The following is a 17,757-nucleotide window of genomic DNA, read 5'->3' as shown; positions in this document are numbered from 1 at the left end:
GAAGTTGGAGATTGGGCGGGTAGATAAAAAAGGAATCACCGGACCTTGTCACAGCTTACATGCAGTTGACCGTGGTGTTGCGACGACAGCTTTCCAGGCTTTTCAACTTGTCAGAGTCAATTGTATAACTGTCGGTCAGAACCGTCCATTGGCCTGACTGCGGCCTTTGTTCACCACTTGAGCCTCGAATATTTGAAGCTCAGAGAACCAAAGAGTCGACATAGCTCTTTTGTCTCTGCGGACAACTTCAGCTACTATTTCACCACCAAAGACACCAAAGAGTACCATCCGCTTCACACCGTCCTCGACCAACATGTCAGACAGAAAGAGTTCGGAGCCCAGCGCGGTGGACGTGCATTTGGAAGAAAAGGCCCTCGACTCTTCTTCTCCTCCTGGGTCGGAGCTGGCCCGGGAGGTGCAGCCGGATCTCGAGGAGAGAACCACGGCCAAGGCATGGCTTTGCATTGTGGTATGTGCTGAGTTGTCCCCCTTTACCTTTATTGGACGTTTCCAAACAGCGTTGCTAACATTGGGTGACAGTTCCTTACCATGTCTTTCGGTGGACCGTTCTGGTAAGTCGGACTCCAGATCTTTGACTTAGATATCCCCAACATTCCGGAACTATTAATATTAATCATGATTCCATACGAACGCGAAACTCTTTGCTGACAATACACAACCAACAGGGCCACGCCAACCACGGCCGCCATCTCCTCCCAGCTCCTGGGTCTCTTCGGCCAAAGCGAACTATCCGCCTGGGTGATCCCATGCATCACCACCGCCGCGACGGTGACCATCCTCCTCTTCGGCGCCAACTCGGACCTCTTCGGCCGCCGCCCGTTCCTCCTCTGCTCCTGCCTCTTCGGCGCCGTCGGCTACATCATCTGTGCCCGCGCGAATTCCACCCACATGCTCATCGCAGGCCTCTGTCTGAACGGCGTCGCCTCGGGAATGTCCGGCATTGCGCTCATCGCCGTGCCGGAGCTGATTGCCAATAAGTACCGCCACATCGGCATCGTCATTGCCGATCTCATGGTCTACCTCTTCATCATCATTGGGCCCGTTGTTGCGCGCTTCACCCTCCTCCATGACGACGACAGGTGGAGGTACCTGTATTGGGCTGGCTTTATCCTCCAGGCTATTACTCTCATCGGCCTTTTCTTCCTCTACCGTCAGTACCTCCTAATACGTTTAAGTCTCAACTTCGTCAAACTAACGTCTAACTCCTTAGACCCTCCCAAGCACCCCCGTGGCATCCCCTGGAAGGAGGCTGTCAGGGGCCTGGACTGGATTGGCGGCATCTTGTTCTGTATCGGGGCTGTCCTCATCCTCGTCGCCATCGTGTATACGACCTATCTCCCTGCCACCGACGTAAAGGTGATAGTTTGCTTCGCCGTGGGCTTTGCGACCATCATCGCATTCGGCCTCTGGGAGCATTTTGGCAATGTCAGGTTCCCATTGTGCCCCACGGACATCTTTGCCAGCAACATGGGGCGCGAGTTTGCCGTTCCATTCTGTCTCACTTTCTTCGTTGTCGGATACTTCTATGGTGTTGCCGTCATCTATCCCACCATGTTGAGTAAGTCTTCCCCCTGCGTCCTGTTCGGTCAATCGTGTTGTATTGTGTATCTCTCTTCGTTCTCTTCCCTTGACAGACAACTAATCGTCTGTCAGACGCCTTCTACGTTGACGAAAACACCTCCGTCTCCGAGGAACTCCTCCTCACCCTCCCGTCCAGCCTTCCCCTGGTCTTCGGCGCCTTCCTGCTGACGGCCTTTGGCCGCAAGGTTGGCCACTGGAAGTGGTCCATGACCCTCTCCGTCGTCTCCCTCGTCACCTGGGGCAGCCTCCTCGCCCTGATCACCCCGCATAACAAGGGCATGATGATCTCCTTTGTCGCTCTCGCCCAGTTGTCGTACGGCTGGGCCGCCTACCTCTCCGTCACCTATACCCAGCTGGGTGTTCCGCAGGAGATGCTCGGCATCTCCGGTGGTCTGGCGGGAACCGCCCGGTACGCGGGCGGCGCCATCGCCTCGGCCTGCTACTCCACCGCCATTGCCAATGGCTATGCTTCAAAGGCCGCTGCGCTGATTCCCAAGGCAGCCTTGGAGGCTGGCCTCCCTGATTCGTCTTTGGAAGCTGTCACCGCAGCTGCCGGAGGCGGTGCCAAGGCCCTCGCTGACATTCCTGGTGTCACAACTGCGGTCATTGAAGCGGTGGTAGACGCATCGAAGTGGGCTTCTGCTCATGGTCTTCGGTATGTTCTTGGTCACTCCGCTGTTTCAACCAGACCTTTCAACCCTTTTACGATTTTGTTTCTTGTACTGACATGATGGTAAAATAGAAACGCAGCCTTGGTCTCTATGGCTTTCGGTCTTACGGGAGTCATCCTTTGCCTGTTCCTGGAAGATATCGAGCCCAAGATGACGCCCAAGATTGAGATCTTCCTGACGAATGATGCCCTGGCAGAGAAGAACAAGTACAACTGATGGACTATGGACTTTTGGGAATCAAGTGACAGCTTCTGAGTTATTATCTTGTGTTTTGTTCTTTATGACTTTGGAGCGTCTTGCAAACAACTTTTTGTTCCGTCGAAAAGCATACTACGTTTGGGTAGCATGCTCATCCGACGTATAGTTAACTATTTAGTAAACGCCTAGTTTTTAATACTTACACATTGCCGTTATCTTTTTATAATGTCTGTTTGTATTGTCTTTGTTATCTTGTTGACTTCAACCGTTACTGGTAGACTGTCAGACTCAGGGGCATAAGCACCAGAAGGTAAGAAATGACATTGAGGTCAAGACGGTCTGGTCAAGGCCTTGCTATTATCTCAAGTTCTATCGGACATTTATAGAGGCACTTGCAAATGCCGGTAAAGCTGCCTCCCAAGTCAACTTCTCACATACGCTGTATTGTTCAGTTCAGAGTAGCAGAATCTCCTCCAGTCAACTTTGCATTTCAGCACTCATGGCTGCAACCGTCTAATATGACTTCCCCTGCATTATCCTCCGCATGGTCTCATTACAATAATCCAGCTGGCGTCGATCGAATACCTCCCCGGCACTAATCTCCAACGCCTTGCCGTTTGCCCTGTCATCTTCCACCATGCCCAGCACTGCGGCCACAACTTCCTCGACCGGAGTAAAGTCTTGTTGTGGAAACTGGTCCCAAATCTCCCTGGAATGAAGTGTCGTCCGAATAGCACCGGGGAGAATGGCGTTGACTCGTATGTTCTCTCCGCCCAGCTTCTGGCTCATGGCCCTCATCAGTCCCAAGACTCCATGCTTGGCCGCCGTGTACATGGGCAATTCGGGCGCCGCATAGATGGCCGCAGCTTTTCGGCACACAGACGTTAGCATCTCTCGCGGATTCCCAAACTCTCGTAGACGGTGTCTTTCAGACTGTCAGTTGGGCAACAAGACACAACTTACCCGATGCCGTCATGATAATGACCCCTCCAGGCTCCGGATTCCGTCTCAAGTATTGCATGGCAAGGTAGCTGGTCAGCGCGGCGCCTCGCAGACACACATCCTCGACCAGGGAGGACGGCGGACCGGGAGGCCACGACTTGGGAGTATCGTAAAAGTCGGTTCCGCCGGCAATCCCCGCGTTGGCGAAAACAAAGTCGATGCCCCCAAATTGCTTCACGGTCCTTTCGAAAGCGGCAACCTGCTGATCGTAACTGGTCACATCGACCTGGATGAACTGTGCGTTCTTCCCCAGCGTGCGCTCAGCTTCCGCCCCGGCTTCCTTGTTGAGGTCGAGTAGTGAGACGAACCAGCCCCCTTTCTGAATGAGGGCGTCGGCCACGGCTCGACCCATTCCGGAAACGCCGCCGGTGATCAAAGCTACCTTCATGGCCGGGATGGAGCCCATGTTGAGTCGATGCTGAATATCTGGATTCTGGGATCTGGTGTCTGGTGTCTGGTGTCTGGTGTCTGGGTTTACCTTTTCGGTCTGCCGCCCAGTGCCTGCAGTTTTCATCGTCGTTTATCAGAACGACGTCCCATGCACGGGAAATGCCGCGCCGCCCCAGTACCCCGGATTTAGCGGCGACTAGTATGCTGCGGAGGACATATCCGGTCGAGGTGTCAGGGGACCGCAGCCCACATGCATGTCCGAGCTAGCATTGCCGATCGCGAAACCTCCGGACAATGTTACCGACGCCAAGAGAGCCAAAGGAATTGGACTCACCTATAGGCTCAACATGCTCCAATGTGATCAACTCAGGACAGACCGGTAATTCAGTCCGAAATAAGGTGGTCGGGTACCATGTCCATCGATTTGTTCGGCGGCACAAGGTCTCCAGTCGGAGTTCTCCAACCTGTGATTCCACTGTTCCACTGCCACGCGGGGATGGTCGACGAACCGATGGACGGGCCGGAATTATTTGAGGACAAAGAGTACAAAGATGCCCGGGAGAAGAGAGATCGAGGCGCTATTTACCAACGGACAATCCGAAGTGGCGTGGCGACGAAGAAATAAGGCACCATTTCAGCAGAACGTTTTACTCTCGTCTCTTCTCCCAAAACTCTCTCAGACGTCAGACATCCACATCACTGTTCGGTTCAGTTGGTTTGCACATCCCATTCACGCTTCACACCATCAGCCATGACAGCGGACGGAACCTCCCTCGAGAGCGGGTTTCCCACCAGCTTCGAGCCCACCAAGCCTCATGCCGTGCACGTCGAGACAGTCTCGGTCAGGCCACCTCCCAACGAAGTGTCGACGGAAAGCCAGAAACCGAGCAAGAAGCGTCGCAACGGAGAGCTCGGCTACTATCGCAATGAAGAGCTCGGCGAAGCGATCCACACGGAGCGGCACATGCGCATCCTCGTCTGCGGTGCGGGAGCCTCTGGTCTTTGTTTTGCCTACAAGCTGCAGCGATCGTTTGAAAACTTCTCGCTCCAGTTGATGGAAAAGAATCCGGACATTTCGGGAACTTGGTACGAAAACAGATATCCTGGGTAGGTTATGCGCCCCTTTAACCCAAGCTGTGTTGTTAGCGATGAGCCAATGCTTACTTGACTTGACAACAACAGAGTCGCCTGCGATGTCCCGTCACACACTTATACCTTCTCCTGGGAGCCCAAGAGGGACTGGTCGGCGGTGTACGCCGGCAACGAGGAGATCAAGGGGTACTTCAAAGAGTTCGCCACCAAGTACAACCTCTGGCAGTACATCACGGTGAACCGGGAAGTCGTCCGAGCGGAGTGGCAGGAAGAGGCGGGAGAGTGGGCGATTCAGGTGAAGGACACGGTCTCTGGCGAGGTGACGGAGCATAGGTGCGACATCTTCGTCAATGGTTCTGGCATCCTGAATCACTGGAAGTGGCCAGATATCCAGGGCCTGGGCAATTTCAAAGGAAAGCTGCTCCACAGCGCCAACTATGAGGCCGACTACGACCTGACCGGGAAGAGGGTCGGGTTGATTGGAAACGGGTGAGTCAAAGAGGAGGATTTCCATTCTAGTGTCGACTGACGTTCGTCCAGATCCTCGGGAATCCAGATCCTGCCGGCGATCCAGCCGCACGCGGCCAAGGTGGTAAACTTCATTCGGTCGTCCACCTGGGTCACGCCCCTCCGCGGCTTCGAGCAGCACACGTACACGGAGGAGGAAAAGGCCGAGTTTGAGCGCCGCCCGGAGACGCTCCTCGAATGGCGCAAGAACGCCGAGTCCAACGTCAACAAGATCTTCTCCATGTTCCTGGAGGGCAGCAAGCTGCAGGAGCAGACCAAGAACGCGGTGACCAAGCAGATGCGCAGCAAGCTCAAGGACCCCGTGCTGCGGGAGAAGCTGATCCCGGAATGGGGGTTCGGGTGCCGCCGCATGACGCCCGGTGTCAACTATCTCGAATCGCTGCAGGCCGAGAACGTGGAGGTGGTCATTGGGCAGATCGACAGGGTGACCGAGGACGGGCGTATTGTTTCTGCGGGAAAGGAGCACGAGGTGGACGTGCTGATCTGCGCCACGGGCTTCGACGTGTCTTTCAAGCCGCGCTTCCCCATCCTGGGGTATAAGGGGCAGAACCTGCAAGATACGTGGAGCAAGGAGCCGCATTCGTATTTCGGGCTGGCGGCGCCGGATCAGCCCAACTACCTGCACTTTCTTGGGCCCAACTGTCCTATCGGTAGTGGGCCTCTCGTGGGTGCCATCGGTGGGTTCATGTTTTCTCTTTTTCTTTCTTTTTCTTTCGCAGTCTCCCTCCCTTGGCCGGCACGGCAAACTGACAGTCGACGCAGAGGCGCAAGCAGACTATATGCTCCGGTGGTGCGACCGCTGGCAGACGGACAAGATCCACAGCTTCACCCCTCGGACGGACGCCATCGAGGAGTTCGCGGCGCGCACCGACCTGTTCATGCGCGACACCATCTGGGCGTCCGGGTGCCGCAGCTGGTACAAAGCCCACACCATCAACGGGCGCGTGTCGGCGCTATGGCCCGGGTCGAGCCTCCACTACATGGAGGCGCTGGCGCACCTGCGTCACGAGGACTGGCACGTCCGCTACAAGGGGAACCGGTTCGACTATTTGGGTAACGGGTTCAGCCAGACCGAGTGTGACGTGACGGCGGATCAGGCATTCTACATCCGCGACGTGGACGACTCGCCGTACCTGAGCAAGGGGAAGATGCGGAAGATTCTGACCAAGAGCGGTACAATCGAAGCCAAGGTGGAGGTGGAGGACAATGAGAATGACGATCCGGACGAGTGGAAGGCGTGGTGTTAAGGGGTCGGTGGGTCGGGGTCAAATTAGATGCGACTGTGCTTTTGGGATAGCTGAGATGCATTGTGACCATTGGCTGCATAGACCATTGGCTTGCTGCTTTCATTGTATTCGTTCATGTTGATTCCTTTCGACTGTTTCTTTCGATCAATTCCAGGGTGAACTCGCCGGATGAAGCGACAGCTCGGTGTTGCATTTTTGGATTGAATTTTGGAGTGGCCAATCAATCTGCCCTGGTAGTAATGCGTTGTCTAGGCCAATAGACCATCAAGAGAGTTCTTCATGATGTAGTCGTGGACTCGTGATGGTGAGGGATAGAAGGAGGGAAGGTTCGTGATGAATTAGGATAGGAAAAAGTGGATGCTTTCGTGGGCGGTTCAGTCACCTGACTGCCAGGTGATACTTCTTTCGCAGCTGTTGTCAGTTGTCGACGACTATCGCTATCGACGTACCGAATTTTCTTATCTCACTTGCTGATAACGAATTTTCAGATCCACCCTTATCCCTTATCAACCTGCAGCCTGAACGTAACTGAGTACCTACGTACCAACCATGAGATTCTATTCTCGTTCCTGCCTTCTACATCAACATCTCCTTCACTCGTCACTCACTCACTACCTCAAATTTTCCCTTTCCCCAAATCGTGGCGATCAAATAGCAAGCCTTCGATGACAGAATCACAACGCCGCTCCGACCGTCGACGTGGCAAAGGTCGAGGGCCCCGACGCGGCCCGCCGAACCGTGGTCTTGCCCAGCCAAACGGACATGGAGATTCAGCGTCCTCAACCGCCCCGGCGTCACCTCAAGAATCGGGAAAAGCCCTCGCCGATGAAATCGCCGATAAGACAGTCGGACTCTCCGTCAGCGAGCCGGTCCCGCTGGCGAGCCGGCGGTTCGCCGAACTGTCTGGAGGCAACCAGGTGCATCCCCTGCTCGTACAGACCATCACCGAGGACATGAAGTTCGAATTTATGACCCCCGTCCAAGCGGCCACCCTGGATGAGCTCCTGCCGCCCAAGAGAAGCGACTGCCTCGTCCAGGCCAAGACGGGAACGGGAAAGACGCTCGCTTTCCTACTGCCCGCCCTGCAGACCATGATCACCCAGAACCGCCCCGCCGACGCTGGCATCTCGCTCCTCGTCATCTCGCCCACGCGAGAACTGGCCATGCAAATCTCCGCCGAGGCCACCAAGCTGCTGCAGAGGATGCCGCAGTACCGCGTGCGGATCGCCATTGGCGGCACCAACAAGGACCGCGAGGAGAAGCAGATCCTGGGCGGTTGCGAGATCCTGGTCGCCACCCCGGGCCGCATGCTCGACCACATGTCCAACGAGGACATCATCTACGCCATGAGGAACCTGAACTCTCTCGTACTCGACGAAGCCGATCGGCTGCTCGACATGGGCTTCATGAGAGACCTGACAAACATTGTCAATCGACTCCCCGACAAGAAGGAGACCAACCGTCAGGGCATGCTCTTCTCCGCCACCATCGCGCCGCACGTCGAGCAGGTGGCCGGCCTCGTCCTCTCGCCGGGCTACAAGTTCATCTCCACCGTCCCCGCCGGCGAAGCCAACATCCACCAGCGCGTCCCGCAGTACCTCGTCGAGGTGCCCAGCTTCGGCGCCGTGGCGCCCGCCATGGTGAGCTGCGTCCGCCAGGAAGCCGCGCGGGACGGCGACTTCAAGGCCATCATCTTCGCCCCGACGGCCGCCCTCGCCGACTTTTACGGACACGTCCTGGCCGCGCTCCCCGGCCTGCCGCCCGTGACCATCCTGCACAGCCGCATGTCGCAGAACAGGCGCACCAAGATTACAAACGAGTACCGCGAGGCGCGCAACGCCGTCCTCGTCGCCACCGACGTCGTGGCCCGCGGCATGGACTTCCCCGGCATCTCCACCGTCATCCAGATCGGCCTCCCCGCCGACAAGGAGAGCTACATCCACCGCCTGGGCCGCACGGCGCGCGCCGACGCCGACGGCCGCGGCATCTTCATCACCACCGAGGCCGAAGCCGCCTTCCCCAAGTGGACCTTGAAGGACATTACTTTCATCCGGCAGGAGCCCGACTTGTCCGCCGCAGAGGAGGTCCTGTCCATCGCCGAGACGATGGAGGAACACGAGACGGCCAGGATCTACCAGGCCTGGTTGGGTTACTACCACAACCATCTCCGGATCCTCAAGTGGGACAAGGAGGAGCTGGTGCGCCAGGCCAACGTCTACGCCCGCGAGGGGCTGGGGTCCCCTGATACGCCGCCCATTGGCAAGTCCACGGCTGGCAAGATGGGCTTGCGAGGCGTCAGGGGGTTGGTCGTCGTTCCGGAGCGGCCTGGCGCGAAACAAAACTCGGGCAATGGTGGCGGTGGCGGTGGCCGAGGCGGTGGCGGGCGCCGCAATCGTGGTGGCAGAGCCTAAGCACGCCCATTTCTTTTTCTCGTCTCTTTTCTTTTGTCCGCGGGTTGGTGGATGGGGGCCTAGAGAAACATAGACGTTACTGTTGTGGACTTTTAAACATTGCAGGTGATACCCATTTGTATAATGAGCATCATACGGAGCAGATATGCGAGGCCTCACCATTCTCCACGAGCATGGCGGGATGCCTTGATGGACGCGGAGTTTACGTTTTACATTAAATGATAAACTTGTTTTAATGTCATGAATTTGCAAGGTACAACCCTCACTCACTCATCCTTCCACCCATCGCCAGCGCAAGTCATCCAGTTCACTCCCACCAGCTCCAGGCCGTGCTTCCTGGCAAACTCAACAGGTTTAAAGGACCTCCTGTCGACAAACTCCTCCCCGCCGACGTCCTCCTTGGCCAAGGATAGACGGGCCGGCTCGCGGAAGAGCAGGAATAAGTACCGGTGCGGCTTGGAACTGAGCAGATCATTAGTATTCATCCACTGATTCCTATCGTGCAATGCGAGTCGCGACTTACTCGTCCTTGGGCCCCGGACCGAGATACTCTGTCAACGGAAACTTGGTCTCCGCAACCAGGGTCCTTTCCTGCCTTTGCTCAGGGGCTGCAGTCCGGGCACGAGCCAGTGCCTCCAAAAGGCAAACTCGGGGTTATCGGGGGTTGGCGCGTCGGGGTCCGTGAAGAGGAGTAGATAAGAGGCGCTTGGAGAGGCTCCAGCCTGTGAAGTATCCCGACCCAGTCAGCGGGTTCTGAGGCTCCCGCAAGACAAGACTATATATATTAATATCTTTAATAATAACCATCCTATCGTGTTCTTTATAGAAGAGCGCCCTATTAATAATAGTCTCGATATTAGCTTAGTATCCTTAGGTTAAGAACAAAAGCGACTGTATATACCGCGACGGCGTGGCTAGGAGGCCCTCGCATATGAGCTTGGGCTAGGAGCTGGGACCCCTTGATCACGGATCACAATGGTCATACAGGGAATATCTGCCGTGGGTTTGGTTTGCCCAGAGCGAAAGAGACAAAGAATAGATATGTCATTGGCCATTATGTCCCCCGGACGCCATCGCTAATAAATATGAAAGACAAACCCTAACTTCCCATAGACGAGGTGTACATTTACTGGTCGGTCTCGGCTAAAGCCGCTCCCGCCAGAGGAGGTGCGGCGGGCTGAAGGGCGGCCTTCAGAACCTCATTAATCCTTGCGTTTTTTAAGGCGGCTTTTTCAATCTCCATGTCGAGCTTCATCGACTGCGAATACTGGACAGAGATGGCGGCAAAGAGCAGAACGACAGTGCCTGTGACGAACTGAAACCAGTTAGTGCTAGAGTAAAACAATATGCCGGCTGTATGTATACTTACTGCAAAAAATGCACGATAGTAGAAACGGTAGAATTCCTTCGCAATGTCCGCACTCATGTTGGACTGCATCTTGGCCATCGCAGTGTGCATGGTTGAGTTCATCTTGGTCAATTCTGCATTCATTTCCGATATCATTCGTAGCACGTCGGTCTTGAATGTGGTCATTTCGGCCTTCATTTCGGTCTTGAATGTGGTCATTTCGGCCTTCATTTCGGTCTTGAATGCGGTCATTTCGGCCTTCATTTCGGCCTTGAATTGTTCAATCACCGTGCCGATGTTGATTTTTGCATGGTCGGTCGCTTGCTCCTGTGCCATCAGGTCTTTCATGTGCCCCATTTCTCTAGCGAGCCGGTCCAGTTCATACCGTTGGACTAGATCCCCGGCTGCCTTGTTGCCTGCTTCTATGTTTGTTAATCTTCTGCAAATTGGATAGTAAGAAAAGGGACAACTCACTCTCCCTGGCAAGAGATTGGGAATTGATTTCTCGGGGGAAGATTGAACGCCGGTTGATAATGGTATATTGCTTGAAGACGCTCTGCCCCCGAATCATGGTCGTGGCGGCGCGACGAAGGGCGAGCACTAGGAAGTCAGGGTTAGTACACATTTCTCGTAGGGACATAATACGAGTCGACCTGACTTGCTCTTATCTGAATCTGTTGAGGGAACTAGGAAAAAAGTCGAAAAAGAAAGGGAAAAAAAAGGGATGATGATGATGATGATGATATTATTTAACGTCTGGGGGATCTCTAAGAAGAGCAAAGGACGCCCAAAGTGGTCGTCCGCCTTTGCATACAATTCAAGTACAGTGTTTATACAGTGCTACGCACATACCATGATAACAAAAGAAAGAGTACAGACACCGAAATAAACTGTGTGCGTTGGTGGACATTTGGGAGGTTCGTGGAGTTATGGTTTGCGGAGCCGCGGGGCGTCAAACGCCCACCAGCTGTAATTTCGTAGTAGGCCGCATAGTATCCCTGCCTATAGCAGGACGTGCTATGCGAGTCTTCCGCCTGCGTGGCGGCCGTTTAGGCCCGTGTCTTGAGCGGCCGTCGATCCCTTAGGGGAGGTAGGCAAGATCAGAGACGTCCCGGGTGGTCAATCGAGGCGAGCGCCTGGGGAAAAAAAAAGGGAATAAAAGAGCGAGGTGGTGAAGTGGGAAGGAATTGATCGTGAGAATAGGCCGCGAAAATTGCCTTGTGTGGCCGATAGTCAGGTGACGTCGCATAGGCTGGCCCCAGAGATTGAGGCTTGTCGTGAGGTACAGGTACGCAGCATATGCGGCCAAGATCTTGCTTATGCACGCGGTCGCGTAACCTTCCAAAAATGGATTGAGTGGACAACAAATAGTGAACCGGGGGCGTACAAATACCGCACGGTACTCCCCTTATTCCTGCGGCAGATCCACTCCCACTTTCGGGCCCGGAATAACCCGCTCCGGACCTGCTTTAGGCCAGCCTGTGCGACACCCCACGCGTAGACGAGCAGTGGTATCCCGCAACTTGATTTTGGTATCCCGCAAGCGCCTATCCCTTTTAGGAAAGGGTACAAAGGTACATAGAGTCTATGTGTATACACATACAGCTTAGATAAGTACCCGTAAAGTACCTTTGCAGCTGATCTCAGCGGCCATATACTTATCAGATACCTCTAGGCCCGATACATATAACATATCTACACTACCGGGTACCTACCTACCCGGGAGGGGGGGGGTCCTGGATAGTATAACCCCTAGGCTAACTATAGAATGACTGGCCTGGTCAGGTTGCGTACTTTAATATGTTAAGACTATTATGACCAGGATCTAGGGTGTCCAGGCTGCTTACTGTTTCGGGTCCCTACTATGTCACTCTCTTGCTTATATCATTATAGTTAGTATAGGGACGGCCAGATAGTGACTAGAGGATACTAGCGTGAAGGACTGGTTAGTGAATCTACGCCTGGATAGTGCATTATAACCTGATAGTCTGTCTTACCTTGATATTAGAGTCGTAACGGTTTAGGATGTCTGCTATATTATAAAAACAGGAAAAAAGAGGTTATTTATCGGGGCTATGTATCTAGATATTCTGGTATATATGTAGTCACTTTGTATCTATGTCGTACCCCTCCTTTTTGCCTTAGAAATCTAAGATTAGAATATTCCCTCTAAGTACAACGTATATCGTTATATACTAGCATGAATACACTATTCTATTGCCTGTTTCCTGGTCCTGAAATATGCTTATGATTAATATAGAAGAGGTCGTGCTGCTATGGAAGAGGTTAGCTTAATAGGACTGCTTGATGGGACTCTGTGGATGGGACTCTGTGGATGGGACTCTGTGGATGGGACTCTGTGGATGGGACTCTGTGGATAGGACTCTGCTTACCTTTGCTATCGTGGAAGAGGTCCTGCTGCTGTGGAAGAGGTTAGCTTGATGGGACTCTGTGGATGAGACTCTGCTTACCTCTGCTATCGTGGAAAAGGTCCTGCTGCTGTGGAAGAGGTTAGCTTGATGGGATTGTTTGATGGGACTCTGTGGATGGGACTCTGCTTACCTCTGCTATCGTGGAAGAGGTCTGCTGCTGTGGAAGAGGTCCTGCTGCTGTGGAAGAGGTCCTGCTGCTGTGGAAGAGGTCCTGCTGCTATGGAAGAGGTCCTGCTGCTGTGGAAGAGGTCCTGCTGCTGTGGAAGAGGTCCTGCTGCCATGGAAGAGGTCCTGCTGCTGTGGAAGAGGTCCTGCTGCTGTGGAAGAGGTCTGCTGCTGTGGATGAGGCCTGCTGTGGAAGAGGTCTACTGTAGTTATTATGGAACAGGAAGAAGACCTAACTGTAGATGGATCTATGGGAAAAAAAGAAGATAGATAGAAAAGGATCTAGGAAGTACGTACGCTGCTGCCCCTGCCTGCCCTGCCTCCTGACGATGGCTTTGTTATTACCTAGGTATGGAAGGACCTACCGGGATATAGTACTAGTACTTTATATATTTGTACTTCTCCTGCTATTTTCCTAGGGGATATACCCTAATAGTAAGTATATATACTTACTCACTGTCAGCAGTAACATACTGTCAGCTTCACCATTCTAACAGAAACAGTCAGTGTATTATATACTGGTTAGTTATTTCGTGGGCCTTGAATAACTAATAAGATATCCTATAGTGTATGACAGGGTACCTTTTACGGATACTGTTTTATGTTGGTTACTATGGACTTTTCTGCTTAGAATCACTATGCTAATGTACCTGACCATTTTGATATAATACTAACCTATAATAGTAAGCGCGCTGCTTATGATATCGACTTTCTAGCTACATAATAACCAGCTACCCCCTTATATCCATGATCGTCAGCATAAGAATACACTGTCCAGGGCCCCCCCCCTCCCGGGTAGGTAGCCAGTGGTCGTTAGACAGCAGCACCAGTGATAGCAGTTCTAATTAGGGAGTAGATTTCGCAAATAGGTCAAAATACGATATCGTTCAATTGAAATTAAGAATCCTATGCCCGATCAATTCCTAACCTTAGCGTCTTGCTTGTCTACGTTGTGTAGGTAGGTACGTTGTGTGGGTTATCTTCGTAATCATACGATTACATAATTTCGGGTAAAGTATTTACTAAGTACTTGGCACTCTTATCCTAAAAGGGATAGGCGCTTGCGGGATGCCAAAATCAAGTTGCGGGATACCACTGCTCCGCGTAGACTGGCATCGATTCGGGTATGACGCGCAGAGGTGGCATAGATCGCCTTGCATGTCGCTGACTGGTGGAAATTCCTCCAACGGATCCCATGTCCCAAGACACGAACAACAAATTAACAATCGAGGATAAGGAGAGTGACGTCGGATGTGACGTCGAAATACACTACGACTTGTATAATACACGTGTAGCTCTGAGGAACAATCCCCACCGCAATCAATAGAAGCCACGTGTAATATGCAGTAATTGCAAACGTGAAGAGAGCCACTGAGACATGAAGCTTTTGCTGGGTGTCAGCGTGTTTGTAGGGTCTGTTGGACCAACAGGATGCAAGGGAGGAAAAGAGACAAACAGAATGGCGAAAAGAAAAAAGAGAGAACAAAATGGCGAGGGGAGGAGATTGTCCTGACTTTTATTCGCCCTGAATATAATGCCAGAGTGCCGTGGAGGCTTCAATTTGACCAAATGTCAGCTCAGGGGTTCCTGAAATGGGCGTCTTTTAGACAGATCTGTATTGACTGTATTCATACAGCAACGCCTGAATGTTTGGTCCATGAGGGAGGGCAATGCGCATGGTAAATTCGCGACCTGGAAGCTCTTCTTTCGCGTATTGCCACTCATCTTCCTAGTGATAATGCCTTGGCTTGTCCATCAGTTCGACGTTGGCGTCAGCGACCCGGTTCCACTATACTGGCACGGTTTGCACGTAAAGCAAACAAACCCGTTAAGGCTGCGCTGATCCCGTCACGATGATGTGCCGCATTACCGATGGGATGGATTGACCCTGGTCCCGGTTTGGACTTGGACCGTTAGACCAGAGACTCGTCAGGGGGATCGACAGGGGAGGACTGACCTACATACCTAGTCGACTCGACTCGTTTGCGACGGCGTGCTGGCTTCCGTTATCCTCTCTCTTTGGCAATTTTCTACCCGTGGATGTGACTGGAAGCTCATGATCGGACAATACACTTTTGCGCCGTCTCGCACAACATCTTCGGCGTGTCCACGCCACTGTCCGTGGCGCGCCCCGTTGCTATGACTTTGGAAATCCTCCCAGGTGAAATCAAAGCCCAAAATGTCAGGCCTCGCGCGAGAATCGTGGACCTGGTATGGTCTCACCTGGCTCGTCGTCGTCGCCCGAATGTGCGTCGCCTTGCTGCTCGACTCAACGTCCCCCGGCTGTTCAACTTGTGCGGCTGACTGTGTCCGCTCCTTTTTAGGATTTCGCGCGTTCTCCTGAGGGGCTCCATCACCAAGCTCCAGGCTGATGATGTCCTCATCGCGTTCGCCATGGTATGCTGCTCTTCTGCTTCGTTCTTCTCTTCTAGATTCCTTTACCAACCCTTTACAGGCCTGTGACACCGTCTTGATAGTCGGGATAAACATCATTTCCCAAACTAATAGCAATCTCATCGACCCGGCCGATACTTCACCGCTCACTCCGGAAAGCATCGCCGAGCGCGAGTACGGCTCGAAATGGGTCCTCGTCGTGGAGCAGATGCAGTGTATTGTCATTTGGACAGTTAAGATTTGCTTCCTTTTGATGTTCAACCGTTTGACGTGCGTTTTCTTTTTTCCCCTTTTCAACTCACCCTGCTGACATGGGCCTTAGAATAACCCTGCGGCAGAACATCGCCGTCATCATCGTAGCTGCATATGTCATTGTCGGCTTCATCGTCATGGAGGTTCTCTACCTAGCGATCTGGTGCCGGCCGTTTTACCAATACTGGGCCGTCCCTCCTGACAATGGTACAAGCCTTACCCCTATCTCCTGAGCCCCTGAATCAAAACATGGTCTCCTGACTGTCACTCTAGTACAATGTTCAGCAGCGACGAACCACCTCATCACAAATGCGGCCCTCAATATCTCATCGGACATTATGATCATTCTGATTCCCATGCCCGTCCTCCTCCAAAGTCAGATTCCACGCCAAAGGAAGCTGATTCTCGGTGGCGTCTTCGCCCTGGGCATTTTTACTGTACGTCGTTCTCAGACCGTCCCTGCATCCTACTCCCTTCATAGGGCACAGCGGCGGGAGAATTGCTCGAGTAACTGAATGAATAGATCCTCTGCGCGGTCCTCAACAAGTTCTACAGCTTCACCGAACCTTTCGGCCAGGACTGGACCTTCTGGTACATCCGCGAGTCGTCAACGGCCCTCATCGTGGTGACAACCTGCCCCTGACGTGGACGGTCCTGCGACGCATCTTCAACTTGAAAGCCTTCGATGGCAAGCCGTCCAACCGATATCACGGACGGACCGGACCGGGCGGTACTACAGGGGATGGGCCCGTCCACGAGGGCGGATCGAAGTTGCGGTCCGTGTACAGAGGCACGGGCGACAGAACGCGGACGTACATCTCGGCCTCGGCAGTACGTGGGAGTCCTGAGGACGAATACGCCATGGACGGCGTGATGGGGGCCTCGGATAGCCAGGAACGGATTATCGGGGGGAAGGGGATATCTTCCCATCCCATGCAGATTCCGCTGCGGATTTACCAGCGCCGGGAGGTAGAGGTTCGATCATATAAGGCTTTATGGGAGGACGAGAAACACAGCGTGCCAGGGGGACTAACACCCTGAGGCTGGGGCATGGTTAGGAGTTTGATGTATTCGTTCTGGTCTTTTGCCACATGTAAGGTCTCAATAGACATGGAGAGATGGCTCAACGTCAACTTTCACGGCGCTTTTGGACGCCCAGGCTGCGGCGCGCGTTTCGAGCGGCAGAAGAGGGTGTCGGTGGGGGCCAGGCGTCTATCATCTTCACGTCGAGTTGTCGAGATCCTCGTCCAGCGTCGCTATTCGATCAATCAAATCAGATCGGAGGTATGAAGTTGATTGATTGATACTTTCGGCGCCGTAAAGTTGATTGATTGATCAGTTGATTGATAGGTCTGATTAATCCCTGTCAGTAGCAGCAAGTTGATTGATTGATTGATTGATCGACTGGATCTGGTCGAATAGCAACGCTGCGACCTCGTCAACGCGCCGCAGAAGCAGGCGGCACGGGGCGCTGGGCTTATGACGGCAGCAAGGCGGCGGTCACGCATTTGGCCAAGTCTCTGGCTGTCGAGTGGGTTGATTTGCGAGGGTCACCGCCACCGACAGCAAGTTGCTCCTGTTCCCGCCATTGGCCGATCTGGTCATTGACGGAGGATATACTCCTCGAGTTAGCGTCCATCACGGCGATAGGCATACTGCCATCTTAGAGATAAGCAGGGTCTTATCGATTGATCTTATCGATTGATCTTATCGATTGATCTTATCGATTGATCTTATCGATTGATCTTATCGCTTTATCTTATCGATTGATCTTATCGATTAATCTTTTCGATTGATCTTATCGATTAATCTTTTCGATTGATCTTATCGATTGATCTTATCGATTGATCTTATCGATTGATCTTATCGATTGATCTTATCGATTGATCTTATCGATTGATCTTATCGCTTTATCTTATCGATTGATCTTATCGATTAATCTTTTCGATTGATCTTATCGATTAATCTTTTCGATTGATCTTATCGATTGATCTTATCGATTGATCTTATCGATAACCCATAGCC

At 53.0% G+C, this 17,757-nt stretch overlaps 8 protein-coding genes across 8 annotated transcripts; 4 read left to right on the top strand and 4 right to left on the bottom strand.

Moving 5' to 3' along the window:
• Nucleotides 1-549: 549 nt before the first annotated feature.
• ACRALDRAFT_1058070 (uncharacterized protein) lies at nucleotides 550-2,489 on the top strand (the record flags this gene model as incomplete). Its single annotated transcript, XM_071015933.1, has 5 exons — nucleotides 550-572; nucleotides 687-1,171; nucleotides 1,232-1,579; nucleotides 1,675-2,257; nucleotides 2,345-2,489. The coding sequence occupies 5 exons, from the start codon at nucleotides 550-552 to the stop codon at nucleotides 2,487-2,489; spliced, it is 1,584 nt and encodes a 527-aa protein (XP_070872555.1).
• Nucleotides 2,490-2,732: 243 nt separating this feature from the next.
• ACRALDRAFT_212418 (uncharacterized protein) lies at nucleotides 2,733-3,987 on the bottom strand (the record flags this gene model as incomplete). Its single annotated transcript, XM_071023876.1, has 7 exons — nucleotides 2,733-2,742; nucleotides 2,776-2,821; nucleotides 2,899-2,910; nucleotides 2,954-2,967; nucleotides 2,995-3,337; nucleotides 3,382-3,404; nucleotides 3,431-3,987. The coding sequence occupies 7 exons, from the start codon at nucleotides 3,985-3,987 to the stop codon at nucleotides 2,733-2,735; spliced, it is 1,005 nt and encodes a 334-aa protein (XP_070872554.1).
• An 840-nt stretch (nucleotides 3,988-4,827) lies between these two features.
• On the top strand, nucleotides 4,828-6,730 carry ACRALDRAFT_1035776 (uncharacterized protein; the record flags this gene model as incomplete). The annotated part of the gene is made up of 4 exons (XM_071015006.1): nucleotides 4,828-4,970; nucleotides 5,046-5,444; nucleotides 5,496-6,151; nucleotides 6,237-6,730. 4 exons carry the CDS (start codon nucleotides 4,828-4,830, stop codon nucleotides 6,728-6,730), a joined length of 1,692 nt encoding a protein of 563 aa, XP_070872553.1.
• A 665-nt stretch (nucleotides 6,731-7,395) lies between these two features.
• Nucleotides 7,396-9,141, top strand: ACRALDRAFT_2111585 (uncharacterized protein; the record flags this gene model as incomplete). Its single annotated transcript, XM_071023527.1, has 1 exon — nucleotides 7,396-9,141. The coding sequence occupies one exon, from the start codon at nucleotides 7,396-7,398 to the stop codon at nucleotides 9,139-9,141; it is 1,746 nt and encodes a 581-aa protein (XP_070872552.1).
• A 59-nt stretch (nucleotides 9,142-9,200) lies between these two features.
• ACRALDRAFT_212420 (uncharacterized protein) lies at nucleotides 9,201-10,189 on the bottom strand (the record flags this gene model as incomplete). The annotated part of the gene is made up of 8 exons (XM_071023877.1): nucleotides 9,201-9,230; nucleotides 9,278-9,326; nucleotides 9,412-9,636; nucleotides 9,665-9,732; nucleotides 9,765-9,846; nucleotides 9,881-9,894; nucleotides 10,025-10,099; nucleotides 10,127-10,189. 8 exons carry the CDS (start codon nucleotides 10,187-10,189, stop codon nucleotides 9,201-9,203), a joined length of 606 nt encoding a protein of 201 aa, XP_070872551.1.
• On the bottom strand, nucleotides 10,172-10,851 carry ACRALDRAFT_2054766 (uncharacterized protein). Its single transcript, XM_071021717.1, has 2 exons — nucleotides 10,511-10,851; nucleotides 10,172-10,456 (listed from the first exon to the last, which is right to left on the bottom strand). The coding sequence occupies exons 1-2, from the start codon at nucleotides 10,844-10,846 to the stop codon at nucleotides 10,268-10,270; spliced, it is 525 nt and encodes a 174-aa protein (XP_070872550.1). The 5' UTR covers nucleotides 10,847-10,851; the 3' UTR covers nucleotides 10,172-10,267.
• Nucleotides 10,852-12,444: 1,593 nt separating this feature from the next.
• ACRALDRAFT_1072012 (uncharacterized protein) lies at nucleotides 12,445-13,744 on the bottom strand (the record flags this gene model as incomplete). Its single annotated transcript, XM_071017921.1, has 8 exons — nucleotides 12,445-12,450; nucleotides 12,487-12,521; nucleotides 12,883-12,910; nucleotides 12,961-13,004; nucleotides 13,052-13,273; nucleotides 13,384-13,447; nucleotides 13,561-13,576; nucleotides 13,737-13,744. The coding sequence occupies 8 exons, from the start codon at nucleotides 13,742-13,744 to the stop codon at nucleotides 12,445-12,447; spliced, it is 423 nt and encodes a 140-aa protein (XP_070872549.1).
• Nucleotides 13,745-15,265: 1,521 nt separating this feature from the next.
• On the top strand, nucleotides 15,266-16,375 carry ACRALDRAFT_2029333 (uncharacterized protein; the record flags this gene model as incomplete). The annotated part of the gene is made up of 6 exons (XM_071020583.1): nucleotides 15,266-15,333; nucleotides 15,411-15,483; nucleotides 15,542-15,750; nucleotides 15,803-15,939; nucleotides 16,006-16,169; nucleotides 16,256-16,375. 6 exons carry the CDS (start codon nucleotides 15,266-15,268, stop codon nucleotides 16,373-16,375), a joined length of 771 nt encoding a protein of 256 aa, XP_070872548.1.
• Nucleotides 16,376-17,757: the final 1,382 nt, after the last annotated feature.

Source organism: Sodiomyces alcalophilus (genome assembly GCF_042370955.1).
Source record: "Sodiomyces alcalophilus JCM 7366 unplaced genomic scaffold ACRALscaffold_7, whole genome shotgun sequence".
NCBI lineage: Eukaryota > Fungi > Ascomycota > Sordariomycetes > Glomerellales > Plectosphaerellaceae > Sodiomyces > Sodiomyces alcalophilus.
This window is presented reverse-complemented; position numbering and strand designations above follow the sequence as displayed.